Below are 15,717 nucleotides of genomic sequence, written 5' to 3' on the forward strand. Positions count from 1 at the left end.
GGTCCAGTGTGGAGCAGGAGGATGGATGCTCCAGGCAAAATGTTTCCAGAAAACAATAGATTGAAAAGATTTCCTGATAAGTTTGATCAAATGAAAAAGTGTTGAGGAATTTTATAGTTCTGTTGGAGAAGAATTAGCTATAAGGTGCAATAAAAAGTTGTATCAAAACAGAAGCATGATCATTTCACACTAGATAGTTCACCTATGAATAACAAAGTTATAATGATGTTGATTTAACTAAAAACTGTAATGTAACTTATATTGGGAGAACGGAGGAGGATGGGAAGTAGAGTAGGTATAAGAGTGCTAAATCCTTATCTCCCGTAATACACAGTCAGTAGACAATGTCTAAAATTGATAATGCCATTTAGAAACATGGACATAAACACCAGAAGAACCAACTGAAAAGGTTGAAGGTGGCCGTCTGGGAGTAGGATTCAGTTAAAAGCTTGGGGGAGCGGAATGCTTTTTTAAAATTGTAAACCTTATGATAGTATGTGTCTATATAATAAACTTTATGGTAGTATATACAAATAATTACTGTGAAAAGTATTTTACAAATTACCTGAAATCTGACCATAGTGAACATCTCCATAAATCTGGCCGTATTTTCTGATCAGAATGAAATACGAGTAAAAACAAATTATATGTTTAAGCCAACCAATCATATGTTTAAACACACCACATCTCAACCCCTAGTAAATTGTAACATAATTCTACAATGCAGAATGTAAAAGCCAAGAAAGAAAAGTTCAATTTAGAAAATAAGAAAAAAGAAAAATACTGCCTCTGAAAACCTAGTCAAGGCAATTCTTGGTAGTAAACTCAGAGTTTAAATAGACTTTTTTTTAAAAAAAAGGCATTCAACTTAAGATTTTAGAAAATGAATACCCCGGTTGGGTGCGGTGTCTCACGTCTGTAATCTCAGAACTTTGGGGGGCTGAGGTGGGTGGATCACCTGAGGTCAGGAGTTCTAGACCAGCCTGGCCAACATGGTAAAACCCCGTCTCTACTAAAAATACAAAAAATTAGCTGCGCATGGTGACGAGCGCCTGTAATCCCAGCAACCAGGGAGGCTGAAGCAGGAGAATCGCTTGAACCTGGGAAGCGGAGGTTGCAGTGAGCTGAGGTTGCACCATGGCACTCTAGCCTGGGGAACAAGAGCAAAACTCCATGTCAAAAACAAAAAAAGAAAATAAATACCCCCTCCCTCAAAAAAATCCATGGGAGAAAACAATAATGTAAAAACTAAAAATATATTCATTTAGCAATTTTCTCTATGTTTTTCCTAATTTTTATGCAGTCTAGATTTCTAGTAACTGTTTTTGGGGTGTCTGGTGGGTTGTATCTTTTAGGCCTTAAACACAGATAGTTTGAAAATATCAACTCGCCTGAACTTATTGGAACAAGAGTTGTCTGAAAAGAATGTGCAGCTCCAGACCCGTACAGCTGAGGAGAAAACAAAGATTTCAGAACAAGTTGAAGTCCTCCAGAAAGAAAAGGATCAGCTCCAGAAACGAAAACACAGTGTGGATGAAAAACTTTAAAATGGTAGAGTGTTATCACCTGAAGTAAGTCAGTATTCTTTGGAACTGGAGGTGCTGTATGATGGATCACTTAAGTGATTTCCTCAGTCTTTTTCACATAATCATAAATATTATCTGGTAAACTTGGTTCCTTGAGATTTTGTCAGATGTAGTGAGTTCACCTGGCACTTATTTGGCACCATAAACCATGCTTGACTAGAGACTGAGATATCCTTACATAGTGGTCCACGGACATGGCCCCTTCCTGGCACTGCCAGGCATTTGGAAACTATTACTTTCCTTGAGTATATTTGCCTCCTCAGCTGGGGTTTCTCGTCTGAAATCACAGAACATAGAAAATGATTTGAAGGACTCTTCTGGAGGGCACCTGACTTTTCTCTATACATATTTCTTGAACGATACTAGGTAATTTATTACATACAAGAGATGCCTAAGGAATTAGGGGTTAATTCTTTCCATGAAACCTTGGTTTAGAAGGCCCAATGTCCATACTATGTCCAGCCAAATAGATGCACAAAATTCCAATCCCAGTAAAATACCTTTTAGTTATAGTTACAGTTTTTTTGAAACTATAGTTTTAGTTATAGTTTTTTAAAACTATGTAGAAGATGATTCATTTATGGGCTGTCAAATTGCCCCAGACTTTATCTTTTTTCAAAATTTTCAGTCAGTTGGCAGTGGTACCTTTACCTTACTTCATCAGAGAAAGATGAATTTTTGAATCTGGACTTCCTCTGCAAATATTTATTGTTGGTGTCTCATCATTACCAAAGCAAGGGAAAATTGCTAAGAGAAGGTGAAGAGCTGAGAATCACACACATTGGTGAATCTTGTAGTGTTTTAGTTTGGAGCAAGTGACAGGAAGTTGTGGGGGCTAGTTAAGAAATAGGAGCAAGGATAACATCAGATTGTTGCTCATTGAGAATTGATGAAAGGATTGACTTACAAATCAATCCTTGACTGGGGGCTAAGTGGCAGTTGAAAGGAACATTATAGACCTCTGTTGCCCTGTTTTATAACTTAAGCTGGGTAGCTGTGCAGAGGAACAGAGAGCCAGGCTGTCCTCCCAAGGTGTTAAATTGGAGCCCAAGGGTTATAGATTTGAAGACATGAGAGCCTAAGATACAGCAGAATTCAAATATTTAAGGAATTCTGCCACCTGTGACTATTACTAAGCTCTATAGAAGATAGAAGAAGCAAAAAAAAAAAAAAAAAAAAAAAAAACACCCAAAGTATTATGTTTCCCTTGAGAAATTAATACTCTATTTGGGAAAACAGATAGAAATATAAGAAAACTCTAAACTCTGAAGGACATTGAAAATCAAGTTGTGGATAATGTATTACAGCTATACCTCTTACATTATTTATTCAAAGCAATGAAGTGATCATTTGGGGAAAGATTCATCAAGGCAGCCTCAGTAGATCAGAATCTTGAGCTAGATTATGAGAAACATGATATGCACTGGCAGATACAAGAAAGAAGTCCGTTTTAGACAGAACATCTTTGAATAAGGCACAGAGATGAGAATTAACAAATTATGTTTGCAGTAGGGTAGAGTTCCATTAATATCAAGAAACATTAGGTTTCTATTTCATGTGGGATCCTGTAACAAAAAACATTATTTACGGATTTGTGGTGAAAATATAGTACGGTGCATGATACCTATTTTGCAGCTATTCTGGACTAGGGTTTGAGGGAATGATGAGCCTCCTACAACTGGTAGAGTTCTACTTAGTCACATGAGCTTCTATGCACCTTTCTTCCACATGGTTGGTTCTTAGTGTAGCTCTCAAGTGAAGCTCTGCTCTTATCACGATTTTAAAGCCAAGGTTAATATTCCAAATAGATCTGTCACTAGCAGATGATCGAGAACATGAGATTCTGATGTGACACAAGGTATCAATAAAATCTAGTTGGAATGGTTTGCTATCTTAATGTCTTTAAACTTGTTTAGGATAATTTTCTCTTTCCACAGTAAATTAAAATATTTTTCCTAATTTTATTACTTTATGGAAATGGATAGAAAGATTTTAAATCATTACACTAATAGATTACCCAACAATTTACTACAGACAAGTCACACTGCTTTTTTTTTTTTTTGGTAAAATCCAGAAACTAAAATTAAAGACTACCTGAACTTTAGATTTCTAATAATACAGAGTAGTTGCTTAATAAGTAGGGAGGAAAATATAAGAACTATTATGTTTATCTAATCTTTTAAACTTTTAATTTCTCATTTTATGATGAGAACATACTTTTTTTTTTTTTTTTTGAGATGGAGTCTCACTCTGTCACTCAGGCTGGAGTGCAGTGGTGCGATCTTGGCTCACTGCCTCTGTCTCCTGGGTTCAAGCAATTCTCCTGCCTCAGCCTCCCGAGTAGCTGGGATTACAGATGTGCGCTACCATGCCCAGCTAATTTTTTTTTTTTTTTTTGAGACGGAGTCTTGCTCTGTCACCAGGCTGGAGTGCAGTGGCGAGATCTCAGCTCACTACAACCTCCGCCTGCCTGGTTCAAGCGATTCCCCTGCCTCAGCCACCCGAGTAGCTGGCGCTGCAGGCACACGCCATCATGCTTGGCTAGTTTTTTGTATTTTAGTAGAGATGGGGTTTCACCATGTTGGCCAAGATGGTCTCGATCTCCTGACCTCGTGATCTACCCACTTCGGCCTCCCAAAGTGCTGGGATTACAGGCGTGAGCCACCATGCCCGGCCTAATTTTTGTATTTTTAGTAGAGACAAGGTTTTGCCATGTTGGTCAGGCTGGTCTCGAACTCCTGACCTCAAGTGATCCACCCGCCTCAGCCTCCCAAAGCACTGGGTTTACAGGCCTTGAGCCACCGCACCCTGCCAAAAACATATAATTTATAAGGAAATCTCTGCAGTGCTTGCTCAAAAGTTGTCGTTAGTTTTTTGTTTCATTTTACTTGGTCTCTGGACCAGCAGCAACAGCATCACTTGGAAGCTTGTTAGAAATGCAGATCCTCAGCCCCCAAGTGGACCTGCTGGATCAGAATCTGAATTCTAGTGAGCTCCTGGGTACACATTAAAGTTGAAAAGCAGTGCTCTATCATAAAGCAGAGTCAACTCTTGATAACCTGTGGTTTGTATTGTGGCAAATTTTTCATCCCAGGATAGTTACCCATTGCCACGTATCTTGTCAACCTACACCTATTGCTGAGTTAGAGAGAACTACAAACACTGATATGCTGCAGCCTCACTGGAGCGGGCTGTCCTTGGGTTTCTATATTCACACTACCTTATATTATCTCAGTACTTCTTTAACTTAGATCCAAAACCATAGAAACTGAATTTACATGAAATTGTCCTCAGCCACGTATAAAGGCAAACTCTTCACATTTGTTTTTGATAAAATATAGTCATAGTATGAATTCAAAAGTCAAGTACAGTAAAGTCCTCACTGAACATTGTGGATAGGTTCTTGGAAATTGTGACTTTAAGAGACACCGTGTACATCAGGTCCTCAAATTACATTGTTTTCCTTCAACATAGTTGCCTTTGTTACAAAGTTAATAAGAAAAAAAATTTGTTTCGTTATATATTGTTTCTCTTAAAGTCACAGTTTCCAAGAACCTATTGATGACAAGGACTTACTCTATATTGGATAATTCACTTTTATTTGTGGCTCCTCTTATTCGTTCACCTAAATACATTTTAGTATTTAAGGGGTTTTTTTCCTGAAAAAGTGAATATTATTTTATTCCTTATGGAGCAATTATCAAACCATCAAATTCCATATGGTTAGTGATTGCACAGAGAAATAGAATGGCTGGTGAACAGTTTTCTTTAGGTAGATCAGAAATATTCACACTATTGGCCAGGCATGGTGGCTCACCCCTGTAATCCCATCACTTTGGGAGGCTGAGGCAGGCAGATCACCTGAAGTCAGGAGTTCCAAGACCAGCCTGGCCAATGTGGCAAAACCCCTTCTCAACTAAAAATACAAAAATTAGCTAGGCGTGGTGGCATGCACCTGTAATCCCAGTTACTTGGGAGGCTGAGGCAGGAGAACTGCTTAAACCCAAGAGGTGGAGGTTGCAGTGAGCTGAGATCCCACCACTGCACTCCAGCCTGGATGACAAAGTGAGTGAGACCCTGTCAAAAAAAAAAAAGAAAAGAAATATTCACATTATTTTCCTTTGGGATGTTAGGGGGAGGAGTGGAGAGAAATAACATGGGTCCTGTAACCAAGGACACATGAAAATTTTTTTCTCTTCTTTCTTCATTAAGTCAACAGATATTGAGTTCAAACTATGTGATAGGTACTGTGCTAGGCAATAAGGGTGTGCAGATGGACAAGATAGTCTGCCACAGGAACTTATGGAGGTGGCCTCCACAATAGGTATAGGTATACAGAAACATATATCCAAATCTCACCAATCTGAAGTACTTCCTTACCATAGATTTGTATCACCAACATAACATGTATTTGGATAGTTCAAAGAACTGGAAGAGCTGAGCATGGTGGCGTGTGCCTGTAGTCCCAGCTACTCAGGAGGGCAAGGTAGGAGGTTCGCTTGGGCCCAAGAGTTTGAGTTCAGCCTGGGCAACATAGCGAGATCCTGTGTCCAAAAAAAAAAAAAAAAAAGAAAGAAAAAAAGAACTTGTAGGTTTTCCTACAGGGATTCATCGATCTTCTCTAGCATGTGAAAAAATACTATGTTGCCCTGTTTTTAACACCTACATTTTCCTTCTAATAACATTTCATAGGAATCTTATGAAATATTTCAGATACTTAAATCCTCACTACTTTTTTATGCCATATTGTGCTTTTTTATTACTAGTTCTTAATAACTTATTCTAAATGTTAGAATAAGTTATTGATAGATCAATAAGTTTTGATAGATCACTGGAGAGACAACAGTGAGTCTCTAGATCTCACTAGTGGAAATATTGACACATAATATGCACTTTAGGGGTTATGGAGGAGATATATGACAATACTGCTAATCCTGTGGGCTTAGGCTTTGTTCAAGTGTATTCCTTGGATTAGATGATCAGCATTTGTTGTATAACCTTGGAACATTTCAGAACTCCCCTAAACTTCTGTCTTTCCCATTTTATTCCATCAGGTTTATTGTGACGGCTTAATGATTATGTTAATATGTTTGTGTGTGTGTGTGTGTGTGTATGTGTGTGTATACACACATGTATACACACACTGCATTATGTGGCATAGCAAGCACTCAAAAAACATTTTCTTAAAATCTAGTACAAGAGTGGTAATGTCCATTAGACTCAAATAGTTTAGTAGGATCTGAGTATATGATAAAGTCAAAGTTATACTATTTCATTTAAAATGAGTGATTTCTGTTATATCTAGGAAGAATGTGTTCCTTTCCAACTTGAAGAAGGGATTGAAGCTTTGGAAGCTGCAACTGAATACAAGAATGAAAGTATCCAGAATCACCAGAAGTCACTTAGAGCATCATTCCATAACCTCTCTCGTAGTGAAGCAAATGTCTTGGAAAAACTAGCTTGCCTGAGTCCTGTTGAGATTAGAGCTATTCTTTTCAGATATTTCAATAAGGTTTGTTTTTGAGGGTCAGAATATTTTTCTTATAAAGATGGGTCAAGATGCTTACATCCTATATTTATTTTGAATTTTTAAAGAAATTGAAAGGCTTAAAGATTTGATGGTGTAACTACAAATTTAAGCATGATTTCTCTTTATAGAACTAAATGTTGTCATCTGAAAGCTTTGTGATTATCCAAATATGTAGGCCTAACTTTGTGAGGTTCTTAAAGTTGGAGGGCCTTTCAAAAGAAGTCCTTTTTGAAAGTTTTTAAAACCAAAGTATTTAAGTTATATTCCTTGCTCATTATTTCTTGGATGTTTTCTAGATTTGGATGTTCTACCTGGCACTCATGAAAAATCAAGGGCCCTCCAAGTTTTGATTCCCTTTCCTTCATTGCTGTAGGCTAGGGGAATCTGTACTTTCTCATCATGTATGAGCTGAAATGAAGATGAAGTGGTGTATCAGTGGCAAAGATAATAGTAGATTTTATTAATCTGAATGTGCTTAAATCAATTAAAATGTTGTATTTTTTACAGATTAGACAATTTACTGATCCAGAGATGTTTCATAGCATTGAGAACTATATCTGTCTTTTCTCTAATGTCTTTTCCACTTAAGTTATATATTATGAAGTGTTAAACAACGAGATAACTCTTCTCTGAAAAGTACATTCAATTTATGGGAATATCAGACAATTAATGAAAAATAAAACACTGATATTTTAAAATAAAGTCCTAAGGCCAGGTGCAGTGGCTCATGCCTGTAATCCCAGCACTTTGGGAGGCTGAGTCAAGAGAATCACTTGAGCCCAGGATTTGAGATCCTGTCTCTACAAAAAATACCAGAATTAGCCGAGTGTGGTAGCATACACCTGTAGTCCCAGATACTTGGGAGGCTGAGGCAGGAGGATCACATGAGCCCAGAAATTTGAGTTTGTAGTGAGCTGTGATCACTACTGCACTTCAGTCTGGGGCAACAGAGCAACAGCCTGTCTCAAAAAAATTAAATAAAATTATAATTCTGTGAAATAAGATAAATGAAAATGTTATGCACAGCCTCCTCTTGGATAATCATCATCAGTAGTAAGCTGCTGTTATTGTTATTGATGAGAGTGCATCCTATTGCTGCATGTTTGTAGGGTAGAAAGATGGTGGAGTGCTTTGACATAGATAACTTTTTTTTTTTTTTTTTTTTTGAGACAGAGTCTCGCTCTGTCGCCCAGGCTGCAGTGCAGTGGCGTGATCTCGGCTCAGTGCAAGCTCTGCCCCCCAGGTTCATGCCATTCTCCTGCCTCAGCCTCCCAAGTAGCTGGGACTACAAGCACTCGCCACCACGCCTGGCTAATTTTTTTTGTATTTTTTTTTTAGTAGAGACGGGGTTTCACCATGTTAGACAGGGATGGTCTCGATCTCCTGACCTCATGATCCGCCCGCCTCGGCCTCCCAAAGTGCTGGGATTACAGGCGTGAGCCACCGCGCCCAGCCTGATATAGATAACTCTTTATGCTGCTCTTTTTTTTTTTTTTTTCCTGAGATGGAGTCTCACTCCGTTGTCCAGACTGGTGTGATCTCGGCTCACTGCAACCTCCGCTCCCCAAGTTCAAGCAATTCTCCTGCCTCAGCCTCCTGACTAGCTAGGATTACAGGCGTGTGCTGCCATGCCCGGCTAATTTTTGTATTTTTAGTAAAGATGGGGTTTCACCATGTTGGCCAGGCTGGTCTCGAACTCCTGACTTCGTGATCCTCCCACCTCGGCCTCCCAAAGTGCTGGGATTACAGGTGTGAGCCACCGTTGTGCTACTCTTAAAGCAAGGCAACCTGGCTAAGGTCAGTGGATTTTCTGATCCTGGGAACCCTTGTATTAATGATTATTTTTCTAGAGAGGTCATTAGATGATTAACAAGTTCTGTGATACAGACATTGTCTGAAGTATTTTTACTTCACATCAACAGGGAAGAATCCAGTAGACAAAATGCATAACATGGCTGGGTGTGGTGGCTCATGCCTATAATCCCAGTGCTTTGGGACACCAAGGCAGGAGGATCACTTGAGGCCAGGAATTCAAGACCAGCTTGGGCAACATAGTGAGACCCTGTCTCTACGAAAAATTTTTTTTAAAAACTTAGCCAGGCATGATGGCATGTACCTGTGGTCCCAGCTATGTGGGAGGCTGAGGTGGGAGGATCACTTGATCTCAGGAGTTGGAAGCTGCAGTGAACTATGATCGCACCACTGCACTCCAACCTGAGGTGACAGAGTGAGACTCCATCTTAACAACAACAACAACAATAACAACAAAACACCCAAACTGTCACTTATTTATAACATCCATTCTGGAGTTAAAACTTGGAATTGTCTAGCTGTTTCAAGAATCTTTACCCTCTGATTATCCACTTGGACTAGAGAAATAAAGTTACAGAATTATTAAATGTAAACTGCATAGATTACATTTAAGAAATTATGGAAGGGTGATTATTAGAGCAACAGTATATTAAAAATGAAAGTGTCGGCTGGGCGCGGTGGCTCACACCTGTAATCCCAGCACTTTGGGAGGCTGAGGCAGGCAGATCACGAGGTCAGATCGAGACCATCCTAGCTAACACGGTGAAACCCCATCTCTACTAAAAATACAAAAAATTAGCTGGGCGTGGTGGCGGGCGCCTGTAGTCCCAGCTACTCGGGAGGCTGAGGCAGGAGAATGGCATGAACCCGGGAGGCGGAGCTTGCAGTGAGCCGAGATTGCGCAGCTGCACTCCAGCTTGGGTGACAGAGCGAGACTCCTTCTCAAAAGAAAAAAAAAGAAAGTGTCATCAATTCAGAATTCCAACAAATTCTTTTTTTTTTTTTTTTTTGAGACGGAGTTTTGCTCTTGCACCCAGGCTGGAGTGCAATGAGGCGATCTTGGCTCCACTGCAGCCTCTGCCTCCCAGGTTCAAGCCATTCTCCTGCTTCAGCCTCCCAAGTAGCTGGGATTACAGGCGTGCACCACCACACCCAGCTAATTTTATATTTTTTTTAGTAGAGATGGGGTTTTACTATGTTGGTCAGGTTGGTGTCGAACTCCCCACCTCAAGTGATCCCCCCACCTCAGCCTCCCAAACTGCTGGGACTACAGGCGTGAGCCACCGTGCCCAGCCTGAATTCCAACAAATTCATAAGGCAGTTAGGTTGTTTTGTGAATATGTTACAAAGCATTTGCCTAAGGACCCAATACCTGGCAGGAACCATTTACACTATGGAGATTAAGGAAGTTCATCTTGAAGTAGCCTAAGAAAAGTAGATTATTATATTAGCTTATCTAAGACACACTTAACAGGTCAAAATATGTATTTGTTAGCTGGTGAATTTGCGAGAAGCTGAACGGAAACAACAGTTATGTAATGAAGAAATGAAAATGAAAGTTCTGGAACGGGATAATATGGTTCATGAATTAGAATCTGCACTGGACCATCTAAAATTGCAGTGTGACCGGAGACTGACCCTCCAGCAAAAGGAACACGAACAAAAGATGCAGTTGCTGTTACATCATTTCAAAGGTAACTTCCCCTTTTGACAGTTATGTAAAGTTGATGTGTAGGTGTGGGTACTGAAGGAAGATAGGACAGAATTTGATCACTTAAAAGCTCAACATGTTTAAATAGTTGCTACTTAGACAAGTTTTTGGGCTTTACATGTTTTGGTTGCCGCATTTTGGGATAGTTGAGTTTATTGTAGGGCTATTCGTGCTTGGAATGCCATCCCTTCTGCCTGCCTCCAGTATGCACATAAGAACCGCTACAATCCTGTCAGCTTGTTGTTGGTCTAGTTTTTATGTATAAATGTGGGATTGATTCAGGCTTTTTGGTATACAGTTGAATTTTTTTTTATTTCCCAGGGATATAATACTATATTTAAGTTATTTTCCACTCACAAAATTAAAGTGATAGGTTCTGTCATATTCCTAGTTATATTTCTGGTTATAATTGTCAGTTGATTATAAAATTTTATGCATTAAAGTAATATCTTGAGTCAAAATTATACTGCCATTGATGGGCACATACCATTATCAGTGAGCAGTAGTTCACCACCAACTCTAATAGAAAACTCTTAGAGTGATCTGGCCTCATTTTACCTAGGCCAGTATACAGCTACTATGGCAGCAGAATCATTGTTGGGTGATACTGTTATACTCCTTCAATTCAGACTGCTTAGTCTTGATTCTCATGAATCCATAGCTGAAAATAGATCAAAAGGGATCTGGAAGAAGCAACCTGAGTAAGCAGAAAATTGGGAAAATCTGTGAATTTGAGTGTTGAGGCAATTTGCTTCTAAGTTAATTCTGTCACTGGTTAATTAGCAACCAGTTGCCTAATGACAATTTCCTTGCAAGATCTCACACATTGTTACATTCAAACATGCTCTCCTTACCTTAGTTTAGTTCCGAAACTGATATTTTAATATTTTTTAAAGTGACTGAGATTATACCACAAAAGTTCATGCTATAGCCAAATAAGAATATATAAAAACTTGGCGAAACATGGTGGTTCATCCCTGTAATCCCAGCACTTTGGGAGGTTGAGTCAAGAGGATTGCTTGAGCCCAGAAGTTCGAGACCAGCCTGGACAACATGGCGAAACCCCATCTCTACAAAAAATAGAAAAAACTAGCCAAGCATGGTGGCACGAGCCTGTAGTCCCAGCTACTTGGGAGGCTGAGATGGGAGGATCACCTGGGTCCCAGAGGTTGAGCCTGCAGTGGCTGTGGTCACACCACTGCACGCCAGCCTGGGTGACAGAGTTAAGGCCCTGTCTCAAAAAAAAAAAGTAAAATAGTCATTCATTTCTATAGCTGTACAAATTGTTCCTAAACAAAGTTGTGGCTGGGTGCAGTGGCTCATGCCTATAATCCCAGCATTTTGGAAGGTTGTGGTGGGAGGCTTACTTGAAAGCAGCCTGGGCAACATAGTGGGACCCCATCTGTATTAATCAATACAGAGATCCTTGTATTAATCAAGGATCTCTAAAGGGACAGAATAGCATATATATATCATATGATATATGATATATATATGATATATAGGATATATAAAATATATAGGATATATAAAATATATAGGATTTATATTATATATATAAATATATATATTATATATTTATAAAATATATAAAGGGACAGAATAGCATATATATATCATATGATATATGATATATATATGATATATATGATATATAAAATATATAGGATATATAAAATATATAGGATTTATATTATATATAAATATATATTTTATATATTTATAAAATATATATTATATTATATATTTATAAAATATATATTATATATATATTATATTTATAATATATATATAATATATATAATATATTATATATATATTATAAATATAATATAATATATTATATTTATTATATATAATATATTATATTTATTATATATATAATATATTATATTTATTATATATAATATTTATATTTATAAAATATATATATTTATAAAATATATATAATATATTATATATTTATAAAATATATATAATATATTATATATTTATAATATATATATTATATATTTATAAAATATATATAATATTTATATATTTATAATATATATTATATATTATATATTTGTAAAATATATATTATATATTATATATTTATAAAATATATAATATATTATATATTTATAAAATATATAATATAATATATAATATATTATATATTTATAAAATATATATTATATATTATATATTTATAAAATATATACATAATATATAATATATTATATATTATATATTATGTATATATTTATATTATATTATATATAAATATAAACAGGAGTTTATTAAGTATTGACTTACATGATCACAGGGTCCCACAATAGGCTGTCTGCAAGCTTGAGGAGCAAGGAAGCCAGTCTGAGTCTCAAAACTAAAGAACTTGGAGTCTGATGTTCGAGGACAGGAAGCATTCAGCATGGGAGAAAGATGTAGGCTGGGAGGCTAGGCCAGTGTCACCTTCTTATGTTTTTCTGCCTGCTTTATATTCATTGGCAGCTTATTAGATGGCGCACCAGATTAAGGTTGGATCTGCCTTCCCCAGCCCACTGACTCAAATGTTAACCTCCTTCAGCAACACCCTCACAGACACACCCAGGATTAATACTTTGCATCCTTCAATCCAATCAAGTTGACACTCGGTATTTACCGTCAAAAGTCCATCCCTTGTCAACTTGAACTCATACACATCTCCTGAGATCATACATAATCTTCAAATAAAGACAATAATAAGGTTATAATTACACCTAACGTAATACAACTATCCTTCATACAACCGGAAATGCACCAATCCCCAACCCAAATGCTATTACATAAAGTTAATAGTACTTAAATGCTGATGTGAAGTCAATAAATCTTATGTCACATGATAAAGGAAAAAGGAAATAAAATGATGATATTTTCTTAGTACAAGTGTATACATGCACAAACATGTTTTTAACAAAATAAGGAGGAAATATGACAGTGACAGTCCTCGTTTCTGTGGCTGGTCACATGGTCGTAGCTGGTATTGATGACCACCTTCTTCTGCTACCCATTCTGTATTCCCTTTGCCTTTAGCAAGCACCTCAGCAGGTTGTGGGTTTTCTTCCTAGTGGAGTGACCCAACCCTTCATTCCTGAAGGGTCTGGACCATTCATAGTCCTGACTGGATTGGGCTGTTGTAGTTTCCAATTGACCTTAATCACGGAGCATGGTAATACTAAGCGACGCCCTAGTGGATCTCCTGTATTTCTTGCATACTCTTCCTTACCTCTGTTATGGAGTAGTAGACTGATTTCATCTTGATAGTCCAGGTCAGTCACCCCAGCCAACACTGTAACTCCCTTCTTAGCCTGTTGACTAAACGGTAGGTGGAGCCCAAAGTGTCCAGGTGGCAATCTTAACTTTCAGTTTAATGGAATCATTGTTGTGTCTCCTGGTGGCAGTGTTCCTTCCTCTGAAACAAAGACCTCTAGGCCAGCAGAACGTAATGTTGCGGGAACAGGAAGCAAAAATGTTGCTAATGGATCACTAGGGGTGATGGTGGGTGGTGCCACTTCCACTTCCACCCCTTGGTCCCTGGACTCATGAATCCTGGCTATGGAAGAAACAGTACCATATACTGGATGCTGATGCAAGAATACACAGCCTTCTGGAGAACTTTGTCCCAGCCCTGCCGAGTATTGTCATGTAATTGGCGTTGTAATTGTGACTTCAAAAGGCCATTCCACCATTCTATCAATCTAGCTGCTTCAGGATGATGGGGACCTTCATCCTGCGAATGACCAGTGAATCCCATGAGCATGAGCCCACTGCCACACTGCTTTAGCCATAAAGTGAGTGTCTTGGTCAGAGGCAATGCTGTGTGGAATACCATGACAGTGGATAAGGCATTCTGTGAGTCCATGGATGGTAATCTTGGCAGAAACATTGCGTGCAGGACAGGCAAACCCACATCCGGAGTAAGTGTCTATTCCAGTGAGGACAAACCTCTGCCCTTTCTGTGATGGAAGAGGTCCAATATAATCAACCTGCCACCAGGTAGCTCGCTGATCACCCTGAGGAATGGTGCCATATTGAGGGCTCAGTGTTGGTCTCTGCTGCTGGCAAATTGGGCACTCAGCAGTGGCCGTAGCCAGGTCAGCCTTGGTGAGTGGAAGTCCATGTTGCTGAGCCCACATCCCTGCCACCATGGCCACTTAGTTCATGGGCCCACTGGGCAATGACAGGGGTGGCTGGGGAAAGAGGCTGAGTGGTGTCCACAGAATGGGTTATCGTATCCACTTGATTATTAAAATCTTCCTCTGCTGAGGTCATCCGTTGGTGAGCACTCACTTGGGATACAGATATCTTCACAGTTTTTGACTACTCAGAGAGGTCCATCCACACACCTCTGCCCCAAAATTCTTTGTCACCAGTTTTCCCATCATGCTTCTTCCAAGTCCCTGACCATCCAGCCAAACCACTGGCTACAGCCCATGAATCGGTATATAACCACATATCTGGCCATTTCTCCTTCCATGCAAAGTGCACAACCAGGTGCACTGTTCGAAGTTCTGCCCACTGGGAAGATTTCCCTTCACTGGTATCCTTCAGGGATGTCCTAGAAAGGGGCTGTAGTGCCACAGCTGTCCACTTTCAGGTGGTGCCTGCATATCGTGCAGAACCATCTGTGAACCAGGCCCTAGTCTTCTCTTCCCCTGTCAACTGATCATAGGGAACTCCCCATGAGGCCATCGGTGCAGGCTGGAGGAGAGAAGGCAGGGTTGCGAGTGGAGACCATGGGCATTTGTGCCACTTCCTCATGTAACTTATGCCTTCAGGACCTGCTTGAGCCTGATCACATATATAGCATTTCCATTTGATGATGGAATGCTGCTGTGCACGACCCACTTTATAGCTAGATAGGTCAGAAAGCACCCAGTTCATGATAGGCAGTTCAGGTTGCATGGTGACTTGATGACCCATAGTCAAACGTTCAGTTTCCACCAAAGCCCCGTAACAGGCTGAGAGCTGTCTCTCAAAAGGAGAGTAGTTATCTGCAGAAGATGGCAGGGCCTTGCTCCAAAATCCTAGAGGCCTCCGCTGTGATCACCTAT

General features: G+C 39.0%; 1 protein-coding gene across 1 annotated transcript in view; it reads left to right on the forward strand.

Annotated features, from left to right (window-relative positions):
- Window positions 1-15,717, forward strand: part of LOC100442929 (kinesin-like protein KIF27) — a 46,505-nt gene that overhangs the window by 16,595 nt on the left and 14,193 nt on the right. Inside the window, 3 exon segments of the mRNA XM_054519630.2 lie at window positions 1,356-1,571; window positions 6,892-7,098; window positions 10,424-10,622. Of these exon segments, the coding sequence (XP_054375605.2) occupies window positions 1,356-1,571; window positions 6,892-7,098; window positions 10,424-10,622 (622 nt within the window).

This window comes from Pongo abelii, chromosome 13, assembly GCF_028885655.2.
Source record: "Pongo abelii isolate AG06213 chromosome 13, NHGRI_mPonAbe1-v2.0_pri, whole genome shotgun sequence".
NCBI lineage: Eukaryota > Metazoa > Chordata > Mammalia > Primates > Hominidae > Pongo > Pongo abelii.